The 12,095-nt window shown below is 44.4% G+C and overlaps 1 protein-coding gene across 1 annotated transcript in view; it reads right to left on the bottom strand.

Moving 5' to 3' along the window:
• Trpm8 (transient receptor potential cation channel subfamily M member 8) overlaps nt 1-12,095 on the bottom strand; it is a 70,534-nt gene that overhangs the window by 3,037 nt on the left and 55,402 nt on the right. Inside the window, exons 21-23 of the mRNA XM_059278151.1 lie at nt 8,214-8,404; nt 2,439-2,538; nt 1,111-1,144 (exon numbers count right to left, since the gene is read on the bottom strand). Coding sequence (XP_059134134.1) covers nt 1,111-1,144; nt 2,439-2,538; nt 8,214-8,404 — 325 coding nt within the window. The remainder of the gene's footprint in view (nt 1-1,110; nt 1,145-2,438; nt 2,539-8,213; nt 8,405-12,095) is intronic.

Here is a 12,095-nt window from a genome sequence, read left to right as displayed (position 1 = left end):
TTTAGGGAAAGGAGGAATGCCAATGGATCTACTGTACACTGAGGTGAGAATGATTACTATTATACTGTACTCATGTGTTAATATCCACCTAGACATTAATATTGTCTATATACATGAGATGTGCTGAGATCACAGGTCTTAATTGAATCCTAGGACACATGCAGATAGTAACTGTATAAGTATGTAAATTAGCTGGACTAGATTGTGGTGATAATTTTGCAATGTATGCATGAATCAAAATAACCAACTGTATACCTCAAATATATTGAATTTATGTCAATGATATCTCAATGGAGCTGTTTAGAAATAAAGTCAATTTAAAAGGAAAAAAAATATGCTAAATGCTTGCTCTAGAAACAAAAGCTCAGAACATGGTCCCCAAAATTCTATGAATGGAAAGGAGGGACTTTTGGTTGTTTGGAGTGGGAAGAAAGAGGACAGAGAAGGAGACAGAAAGGGAGGTAGAGGCAGTAAGGCAGCTCATGGGATACAGGAGGCCCTGCACTGTGTGGCTAGGGCTTCAAACACTGGATTGTGGTGATCATTTTGTGATGTATACATGTGTCAAAACATCCAACTGTATACCTTAATTATATATTCACAGTGGCAGAAGCTTGAGGGAGCTCATCACATCACATCCACAGTAAGAGCAGGAGAAATGAATACCTGAATATATAAGCTCAGCTCATTTTTTCTATTCTTATACAGTCTAGAACCCAAACCAGGGGAATGGTGCCACCCACAGTGGGCTGGGTCTTCCTTCATTCACTAATGTAATTAAGACAGTCCCTTACAGACATGCCCATAGGACCAACTGATCTAGATAGTCACTGAGACCCCGGTTCCAAGGTGATTTTAGATTGTGTCAAGTTGACAGTTAAATCTACTGGAAGTGGCATTTCTGGGCTATGCTACATGAGGGCTGAGAGTTTAAGAAGTATTTCTGCTCCAGGCTCCAGTCCTTAGGTGAACCATGCAGACAGCTGAACAGAACCATGTCTAATTTTTTAACAATGCATGTCTTCTTTTGTTGTCGGACTTTATACACCAGCCTGTGGCTGAACACTCCAAGATATCACAGATAAATCATTCTGGAACTCTGAGCCATACCTTCGTATCCAGTTGTCTAAACCGATGCCTCATCCTGCAAGGAAATTAGAAAATAAACTAAGAGAAAGAGTCTGAGGGAGGCTCTTCAGCCCTCTTTTCATCTTTCAAAGGACAGAAGACAGATTATGTAGTCTTCAGTTTGGGCTCAGGCCAGAAAATCAGAGAGATTTTCTCTGATTTTCTTCCTCATCCCCAAGCAAAGCAGAATTCCTTTCTCACCCCAATTAGAAAGATAGAAAAGCCATGCTATGTCTGATGACAGGGTGGTAAAAATTAACTCAGAAGATCTGCCTTCCTCCACATCCAAACTACAGGAGTCTAGAATACAGGTATCTATGCTGTCTCTAGAGAAAGAGCATCTTGTACCCCTCAGTCGCTGGGTTGATTCTAACAAAGAGATTAGCTGTACTCATATTTACTCCTACTGGCTAGAGTACATTTTGAGGTGTGTTTAAGCACTTAGAAAAAGCGACAGCTGTCACTGAGGAAGGCCAACCTTAGGAGGAGCAGGCTTTCAAAGACCCCCTAACACACTACTTATATACCATCTGCAAGAAATTGAATGACTTGGGGGGTCATATGGGGATTTATAAAAAGCCCCCCACAATTTAAACATGATAGTCAGCACTTTCTGGAGATGGCTTGCCACAAGCTTCCTCTCCCTCTGTTTGTCGTTCAGCATGGCAGACCAACGCACCAGTGGCTCCTCAAGATAATGCTGGTACCCATGACCTCCGAGGCTTCCTGGGCTCATTTCTGCAGCTGTGGCTCCTGTTTCTGGGTTCTGTGGATGCCACTATCTATCCTTCTCCCTCCTCATCTTCTTTTTGTTTGGAAGACAGAGTTTCTCTGTGTAGCCCTGGCTGTCTTGGAACTTGCTCTGTAGACCAGGCTAGCTTTGAACTCAGAGATCTGCCTGCCTCTGCCTCCTGAGTGCTGGGATTAAAGGTGTGCACCAGCATCCTGCTCAGCGTTAAAGGCTGGGCTCACAACCAAAAATGTCTATCCTTCTACATTCAAAATCTCAGCACCTTGAACACCGGACACCTCACTGTCCCAAGAGAAAGATGTAGCCTCCATGCACCCCTTTCTGTCCCTTGCTCTTTAGGGACACAAGCAGATTAACTGAGGTTCGACCCCTCCCTGTGGTGAGGGAGTTTCATATGTCTAAGTATTTGTCATCTACAATTGCCTCAGTAGTACTTTTGAGGCAGCCTGGCCCTCCAATGAAAACATGCGTTACTGAGCATGCTCAGATAAGCTGCTTCTGTCCTTCCAGTTCACATAGACAAAGGGCGCCTTGCCACAGAAGTGAGTGACTGACATACTCCTCTGAGCTGTCGTTGGCTTTCGTGTTGATCTTGACAAGGTAATTCTCCTTCATGACGCCCTCCCACGCCAAAGTCTCGTTGTCCTCATTTCGGAAACCTGAAGTAATGAGAAAAGGAAACCATTCACTGCCTTGTCTGCCTCCATTTCCCAAACCAATGCCTTCCAGGCATCCGAGAGATTCTGGAATTAAGACAATTAGATTTGTCTGCAGCAGCAGATCTGACTACCATTTCTTACTAGTGACAGAAGCAGAGAGACGGGATATGAATGAATTTCTCAGTAAGAATGAGGGTGGGAGCTGCCTATGTGAACTATGAATATGATCTTTATTCTTTTTTTATTTTATAATTTCATTTAATTTTACATATCAGCCACAGATTCCCTTGTTCTCCCCCCCTCCCGCCCCCCGCCCTCACCTTCCCCCCAGCCCACCCCCCATTCCCATCTCCTCCAGGGCAAAGACTCCCCTGAGGATTGAGTTCAACCTGGTAGATTCAGTCCAGGCAGGTCCAGTCCCCTCCTTCCAGGCTGAGCCAAGTGTCCCTGTATAAGCCCCAGGTTCCAAACAGCCAGCACATGCAGTGATCTTTATTCTAAATAGAGATCCATTTGAACCTCATCTGTCTTTTGAGGCTTCGATCACTCCACTAATGATTTGGGTGCCCACGTTTGGTGAGTTCTACCCCTCTGTTCTGACGACATGGAAATACTAAACCACTCAGTTGGATACTTACTCCAGGCTTTCCAACTCTCAATCTAAAATCAGGAGGTCTTTAGAGGAGAGTAACCTGACGATATTGGTTCTGCTCTGAAGCAGGCGGTCTGGGAGTGGGTCATGAAGAAAGCCTTACCGCTATTTTTCCCCTTTCCTCTAAGTCAGGGCGAACTGTACAAACTGACCTGGGACCTGTTCCAGGAGATTCTTACTTCAATTTCTTACGGTTTCTGGCCTTTCAGATGGAGGCCAAACAAAAACCACATCATTAAGATGATTAATGTTTGCAGTGGACACCAAACCCCAGAAATCGACGGGGACAAGAAAGAGATGTTTGTGTAGGTGGCCACTTGGAATGGATTTGTGGTTTGTTTGTTTGTTTGATTGTTGTTTTATTTTTTCAAGACAGGGTTTCTCAGTATAACAGTCCTGACTGTCCTGGAACTCACTTTGTAGACCAGGCTGGTCTCAAACTCACAGAGATCCACCTGCCTTTGCCTCCTGAGTGCTGAGATTAAAGGCATGTGCCACCATACCTGGTGATTTGTGTGGGTTTTACCCTTAACTTATCATTTAAATGTGTGCATTCTCATGTTAGAGTCTATAAACTCTAATGCCTTACTGGACTGAAAAAAGTTAATTGGGGATTAAAGTAGTATGTGAGTGACCGGATTCGAGAAAATTCCATACAGCAAACATGCCTTTATCTTTAAATGGCTGTTGTTACTTTTCAAAAGAGTTCCTAACCAATTTCCTTTCAAGTGCATTTTGGAGTAGTTTCCAATGTCTTTCCTTCAGACTAAATCTTAGAACTCAACAATACAAGATTGAAACTCCTGGACACAGGCAGCCAGAACAAGAACAACAAACAGCCAAGAAAAACGGCCTGCTTCCTTAGGCTAGCTGTTCTCAGTACAGTTGTTTTCACCAACTGTACTGAGAAATTAGCAGGCTCTAAAGTACATACATGTGCCAGCAAAAATATGTAGAAGCACCCACCCATCTTATAGGAAAAATCCATCCACTGCTACAACTTAATAGAGCATGAGAAGGCTGTGGGAGACATTACCCAAAGAATTGGAGATAATGCATATTCTTTGTCTAGACATTTCTCTTCCAGAATTAACATTAAGATGATTCGTGCGCTCAAATGCACATATTTCACTTTTTATCATGACGTCATAGATTACTAAGAATCAAACCAGGTGCTGGAGAGATGGCTCGGTGGTTGTGAATGTTGGCTGCTCTTCCAGAGGACCTGAATTCAGTTCCAAGTACCCATGTTGGGCAGCTTACAGCCACTTATCACTCCAGCTCCAGGGGGACTCCAGTGCCTTGCCTTCTGCAGGCACCTGCCCTTATCTACACAAGCTCACATGGAGACACACACACACACACACACACACACACAATCAAAAGTTAGAAATAAGAGCCTAGCCAAACTACACGTTTAACAATAAGGGCTTGGTTAAAATTAGTTATGGTACACCCATACACTAGACTATTTCCTAGTTAAAATTCTTAGCATACATATTATTTGTTTATAGATATTAAACATGTTTACGGTATATCATCAGCTATATAAATGAACCAATTATTCTGTGAATGTATATGCATACAACAGTCCAGGCAATACATATTCCCACAGAAGTCAATGACAGTTGTTGATATTTACCTCTGGATGGTGGGCATATCCTTACTTGTGTTTTTCTGCATTTTTCAAATGTTCTATAAAGACTATATATTGCCTTTCAAATCAGAAAAGAAACAACACAGTTTCTAAAAGTGCAATTACCAAGTAGCATACTTTTTTCTGACTTGAAGATATTGCCAAACAAGGGTAAAAAAGAAAGAAAGGAAGGAAGTTTGGAGTCTGACTTTCTGAGCATTATTTGAAATAAAAATAAAAATCTTGTAGTTTTTCCTCCAAAGAAGGGCAATTTCAAAATTAATAACCTACCCTCCATTTGGAGGCAAACACAAAATGCACTTAGGGAATGAGCTGTCTGCTGAAGTCCCTTGGAAAGGCAGAGTGCCGTAGTTTCTGGAATGAGCCCTCTCCAAGAAGCGGTAAGTGAGCAGGAAGTGACTGGGCTGGCTGGAGAGTCTCTCGTGAGGGAACTGGGCTCTGGCTCCCTCTCCATCAACCACCACCACTGGGGAGAGAGGGCCTGGCCTTCTGTTTCTTTGTGTCCTCCTTAGAGTAAGATCTGTTAGGAGAGGGCAGGCGCCATGGCTTTTTCCAACTGTCCAGAGAGCGTTTCTTTCCCAGTGTCTCCCTGGGGAGACGGATAAATAACAGACATTTCTGACACACCTGTTTGCTTCCTTAAGCTGAAACTCCTTCCTCCTGGCTAGGCTAGGGAGTTCTGTTTCCAGTTAATGTTCTTATCTTGCCTCCATGAGATGCATTTCGTCCTCTTCCAAGCCTGAAGCCAGGAGCTGATCTGCCTTCCTGACGCTGAGTTCCCTGGTTCTGCTGATGCCAGGCTGAGTGGATTAGATCCTGAGAGGATGGACCTTTACCTCATCCAGTCCCCATCAGTCCATGCCCAGCCTGAGTCAGTGTGATGAGCAATTCTCTAGAATATTCATTCCAGTTCCAGAAAATACTGAATGTTGGTTAGATTCTGCTTTTGTCTTTATACTGAGTCAAAACCATCCTCACTAAAAGAGATACATGTGTGTATCTATGTATATATGTGCATGTATGCGCATCTGTGTGTGTGTGTGTGTACATGTTCATGTGTACATAGCCTGTGTACCTGTGTGCATGCACAAGCATATACATGTGTGTAGAGACCAAAGAGTAAGCATTAGGTGCTTTCCTCAACCACTGCCCATCTTTTTCTTTGGGGCAGTGCCCCTCAGTAAACCTGGGGCCCACTGATTGGTTAGAGTGGCTGGAAAGCAAGCTGTAGGGATCCTCCTGTCTCTGCCTCCTCAGCAATGGAATTACAGGCATGTACCACCATGTCTGGCCTTTTACGTGTGTGCCAGAGATTTGAACCCAAGTGTTTGCACTTGGGAGATGAGGCTTTTGTCAATGGAGTCATCTCTCCAAATTCTCTTCCTCGTTATGACTTTTATTCATTGTTCAAAAAACAAGGAAATGTGTAAGCCCTCCAAAGGCATTGATTTGCCCCTCAGTCTTCTCCCAGATCCTGGAGACACTCATCTACACGATATCAAGAAGGAATCAAATATAGACCTGGGCATGCCACTAAATGCCTCTGCTATTTGGATGTGGGTTTTGAGGATGTTTAGATTTCTAGGTCTGCTCTAACAGTTCCCATCCTGAACATGAAGACTTCCACTCTTTTATCAATAATGGCTCAATTCATTTTCCAAGGCAAAATAATAGGGAAAAAGACAGCCATTTATCCAAGCTGTCAAAATATTTTCATCAAGAAAGACAATTACACTTGTGTACTGGTTAATGACACCCTCAAAGTGGCATTTAATGTCTTGGGATGACACTGTTAAAGTTGAGTATGAAGATCCTTCCTGTTGCAGGCTGATTGAAAACTGGGGGTGCATTTATATTCTGAAAGCCAGGCTGTAGGTCAAGTCTTGGGATGGGACTGAAGGTCAGCCATGAATATCTTACCCCCAGTTTGATGTGAAGGATCCCACAAAAATGATGGCTATTTCTGCATAAAATTTGTCATTTTGCCACCAATTTTCATATCTAGGAAAGTAATATTTTAACTTCCTAAATCATAATGTTTGGAATTCCACCAAAGAGAAGTGGTCAACCCAACATGATATGTAAATCTGGTAATGGAAGTTCATATCCATTTCATCACATACCATGGGGCAAATGACCAGAATACCACACACAGTCGACCATTGTCAGAGGGTGTTGTGGAGCCGTGAAGAAAGGTGCTGTAATGGAGACCCAGGATACAGAGGTGCCAAAAGTGTGCTGTGGGCAGTGGGCAGCAAACAAAACCTTCTCTGGAGAGTCGCACTGTGGACTGTAACCAGTGAATTCACACGGGCAGGGAGGCCCTTTGGGGGGGTCACTCTGCTTCGGTGTTCCCCAGATGCTAGGCATGGAGCTTTAGGATTTGAAACTAGACTTTCTGGGTTTTCCTCTGCCCTGGGCTGCTGTCTCCTCTCTATCGCTTATCCTTCCTTTCTGGGGTAGAAATGTTTATCTGGGTCTGCCCCCATCACTGGACCTTAGAAGTATGTAACTTTGATACTGGCAAAGGCTCACATCTGAGGTCTCGTGAAGTCTTAGATGAGCCTTTGAGTTTAGATGCTTGAACAATACTGGAATAATAGTTAAGATTCCAGGGACCGTGAGAATGAAATAAATGTGTTTTGCATTGTGAGACAGACATGATGATTTGGGGACCGGAAGTAGGATGACACCAGTTGGATGAGTTTTCCCCCAAATTCCCGTGTGTTAAAGGTTGCCCTCTAAGATGGCACTGTGGGGGTGGTGGCACCTTCAAGAGGAAGGGCCCAGTGTGCTCTTAAAGATGATATTGAAACCCATTTCTGAGTCACCCTCTGCTTCCTGGCTAGTGATATAAGTGATCTGCTCTGGCACACATTCTTTGCCAGGCCCAAGGCAGTGGAGCCACCCAGTCTTGAACTGGAATCTCCAGCACCGAGCCAAGTGAACCACTGTTCTTTATAAGTTAATTACCTGAGGTGTTTCATTATAGTGATAGAAAGCAACCCCAAAAGTCCTTCACTCTGTTGAAAGTCTGGCTAAACCTCCCCAAAAAATAACTTCACAGAAATAGTAGGGGACAAAAATAAAATAACATCCTAAAACCCAAGTCCTGGTTTCACGCTATCCATGAATCCTACTAGGGAAATACCTTATTTATGTTGTTACTATTATGTTTGTCCCCAAGTCGTGCCCAGCAGCCCTGGAGTGCTTCCCAACCTACTCTGTCTCTTGAGGCATGCACTGGCTGGCCTGACCCCGATCTTCAGAGACACACAGTGAACCGACTGTAGTGACTCAGACCACACATCCCTTGAAATGAACCACAGCTCCAGAACCCGAGCCCCAGGCAGGGACCCCACTCACAGCAGGCGGAGGACTCCATGTTCTTCTCCTTACAACAGCATTTGAAGCACTTCTTCACCACCATGTAGAAGTAAGCGAAGACGACGAAGGGGAAGGGGATGTTGAGGCGGTTGCAGTACTCCTGGACCAGGAAGTACCGCTGGAACTTCCAGACCTGATCGTTGTTCTCCTGCACGGTGCCCACCGTGTAGCTGGCGGGAGAGAGGGGAGACATGGCTGAGAGATGTGCACTATCCATCACTCCATTTGCCTACGGTGGTAACGCTGCTGGGCAGCAGCCATCCATGTGGTGGCCTAGGCCAGGCAGATCAGAGCGATCCATGCTGATACCACAGCCAGGACAACTTGGCACAAGCCACCTGCTGGCCTCAGTGTCGATCTGGCTTTGCTTCTCTTTTCTTTCTTTTTTTTTTTTTTTTTTTCTGATTGCACAAGAAAAATGTCCAGTGAACTTCAAAATGGTCTTGATTTACAAACCTTTCAATGATACCCTTTGCTCATCAATCTGTTATTGTGCTAGTCGCAAAGCGGCCAGGGATGCTGACTCCCTCGGGAATATTTTATCCCCCTTATGTGTCTAATTGAAACAGTCTGGAGAAAGTTTTTTCAGCATTTCTCAGGAGCCTCTAACAAAATGGCTGCCCCTAGGATGCCTTCCCCTAGGGTTAGGGAAGGCTGGGGAGCAAGCTTTGGCAGGAGAAGGGGAGAGGGACTCTAGGAAAGGCTGTCACCAAGGACTGTCATCTGTGAGCTACACAGATTACAGTTAGAGACATACACAATGATATTTGGAAAGAAATGTTGAGGACTGTCCTATGGTGTGTCAAGAAGGGCAGATCTGACTTTGTGTGAACTGCAAATGAAGGGACTTTAGGCCACTCAAGGGACCCTAGGCCACTCCAGCATATGACTCTGGCAGGCCTCGCCCTTCTCCCCAATTCCCTCTGCCTTTACATTCCTAAATACAGTCCCCTAATTTTTTTCTAGTAATTTCTAAACTATAGTCCGCAAGGTCCATTCCCTTATTAGGCCAATCCCCCTTCCTGAGGCCGACTACCAAAGTCGAGCAATCAAAATCCCCCTTTGGCTCACCTCATTAACATGCCCAATTAAAATGAAACACCTCATCCTAACACTGGTTTCCCCTTCACCTTTATAAGCCACCGTTTGCCTGTGTGCCGTGTCTGTCTCTCCTCTAGACAGAGGCCGTCCTTTGTCCTATAGACAGATATCCCTTCCCCCTCTCCCTTGTCCTCCACCTCCTGTCTTTGTCTCTTATTCCTTGCCCTCTGTCCCTCTGGGGCAAATAAATCTCCAAGTGCTGAGAACTTGGTCTGGAGGGCCCTGGGACGATACATTTCCTTTCAGTAAACATGTGGAGATTAACAGATGCACAATTTCTGGAAACCAAGACGAGAAAGAGCTGTCTCTCTCCACCCAAGGAACAGCGCTGTCTCATTGACTGTGAAGATTACAAGCCAGTCTATTGGCAGTGCTCAGCTCTCTCCACCACAGTTGGAGTTAATGGAGCTGAGAACGAACCAGGAGGTGGTTTTTCAGTTCATCCACAGTTTAGAAATTTCATACAAGTGTTTCATCTGAGCAAGCCAACTAGAGACCATGTTTCATTTGGGTAAGTATATGTTACTTTGGGTGGGGCAGTGTTCAACAGCTGCATTGTGGGAACTAACCAGGCAAGAACTCACAGCCCTCTTCAAACTCTTGATAAGCCTAACGGAAGTCTCTGCCAGACACCACAGAGTTATAGGAACCGTGAGCACCGTGAAATATACAACACCACAGCCCAGAAGAATCTGAAAGGCACAGTTTCTAAAAGGAAAAAAAAAAAAACATTTCCAAAGAAAAATTGTCTCTTAATGGAGACACGGGCTCTCAATTTTCTAGCCAGAAGTACGCTTTTCCATTTCTTTGAATCTTGCTGAGCCCCGAGAAACTCGCTCTGATCTCTGCTTCTTTTCCCGTTTTGAATTCAGCAATAGCAGGATAGTGGTGGGGAGAGGATGTGGTAACTGATTACTAGCTTAGAACATGTTGAGCTCGACTTAAAAGTTTTTCGTTTTGTTTGTTTTTGTTTTTTTAAGGAGCCTTAAAAAGATTCATCATTTTGACCCACTGACTTCACTCCTGGGAGTTCAAGCTAGGGATAAGGAGAGAATTATAAAACTATACAGACATGGATGCACGCACGTGGCTCCTCACATGCTGCAGATGAGAGACACCTGTGCCCCTTACCTAAGTGAAAAGAACCATCTCTACATTCAACACTGAGAACAGGCCTCCTGGTATTGGATGATAAGTGTGATTTCATTATGCAACCACTGAAATCACATTTATAAATAATTTTTGTACTTTGGAAAAATTTGATATGTTAAGTGGAAATAACGAGGCTCGAACTCGTACTTTGGGCACAGTCTCACCACATAACTCATGACTCCAGGGAGAAGTGGATCTGTCACTGGCAGAGGTATCTCCAGTATCACAGCTAGGCTTGCTTCTCCTGCCCTTCCACTTTCCAAGCACCATGTAAGAAGTCTGAGTGATGCACATAATTACTAAAATGTCGATTTTATGTTCTATCCATAACTCTTTATGGTAATGACTTTTGAGTTACCAAAACACCAAAACTATAAAATAGAAAACACTTTCAATATGCAAGGCACTGATTTTTTTTCATCTGTCTGGGCTCTCCTCTATTCCAAGCACCTCCAGCTCACTACGAGCTGAGGATGATCTTGAACTATTCCCTCTCCTGCCTCCATCTCTCAGGAATGGATTGCTGGCATAAGCCACAAACACCTGGCTTATGTGGTGCTTCAGATCCAGCACGGGGCTTCATACACGCTAGGCAAGCCCTCTACCATCTGGGCTACATCCCCAGTCCCTACAGGACGCTATTCCAGGCAGCCCATTTATGCTGCTTAATTTAATATGCAAATAACTCTGTAAGTCCTGTTATCATCTATGATAAACAGATTGGGAAACTGAGGCACAGAAAGGGTGGGCAAATTGAAGTGTTAAAGCTGGAATTTGGTCTAGCAATCTATCCCCACATTAGTAGAGCAAAATGTGTGGTGTTATGATAGTTCCACTCCGTTTCCAAGGAGTTTAACTGGATGACTTGTCATTTTGGGTTAACTACAAAGTATTTGGCAATTTGGGCAGTGTGCATTTTGAACACACTGAAGTCTTTAAAGGTTAGAAACCCATGCTTATTGAATGCCCACACGTATAAGCTCCTGTGAGGTAGGCCAGTGGCGGCCCAACTGACCCTTTCATCTACTTTTCATAGTAGAACTTTTAGGTACAAAGCAAACAGGACTGTGGATCCAGAAAATGGATCTCATAGCTTGTCTGGCACTTCTTCCCAGTATAGGTCAGGCTGCTGGGAGGCTAATGCTCTGCCGTCGTCGTTACCATCTTCCCTGTCCTCAGCTGGTTTTGCCATTGACAAAGAACACGGACCTCATCTGCCACAGCAGTGGCTCAGAACTACAGAAGCACCCCAGATTAGTGACACTTCAGCTAAGAACCTTCCAGAAGTCACAGCTCTCTGCCTTCTGCCAGAACAACCATCTTTACTCCAGTCATTAATTCTAAGAGCGTCTTACAATTTCACACACCTATTCCAAAATGGACAGACTGCTCAAAACTCCAAACTCCAGACAAGAGCAACTGCATCCACTTTGATGCGTCAAATGTGGTTTCCCAAAGTTTTATACAAGAGACATCGCTGTCGGATGGAGGGGGAGCGTTACATCCAATGCTTGCAGCAAGTAAGGTAGCAACGAGTGCCTCCCTCCTGTCCTCACTCTGGGAGCTCAGAGGGGAACTCTGATGAAAGCCCCATGGGGACGAGGTCTG

This window comes from Peromyscus eremicus, chromosome 13 (genome assembly GCF_949786415.1).
Source record: "Peromyscus eremicus chromosome 13, PerEre_H2_v1, whole genome shotgun sequence".
In the NCBI taxonomy this organism is placed as follows: Eukaryota; Metazoa; Chordata; class Mammalia; order Rodentia; family Cricetidae; genus Peromyscus; species Peromyscus eremicus.
Note: the sequence above shows the minus strand (reverse complement) of the source record. Positions and strands in the feature narration are given on the sequence as shown.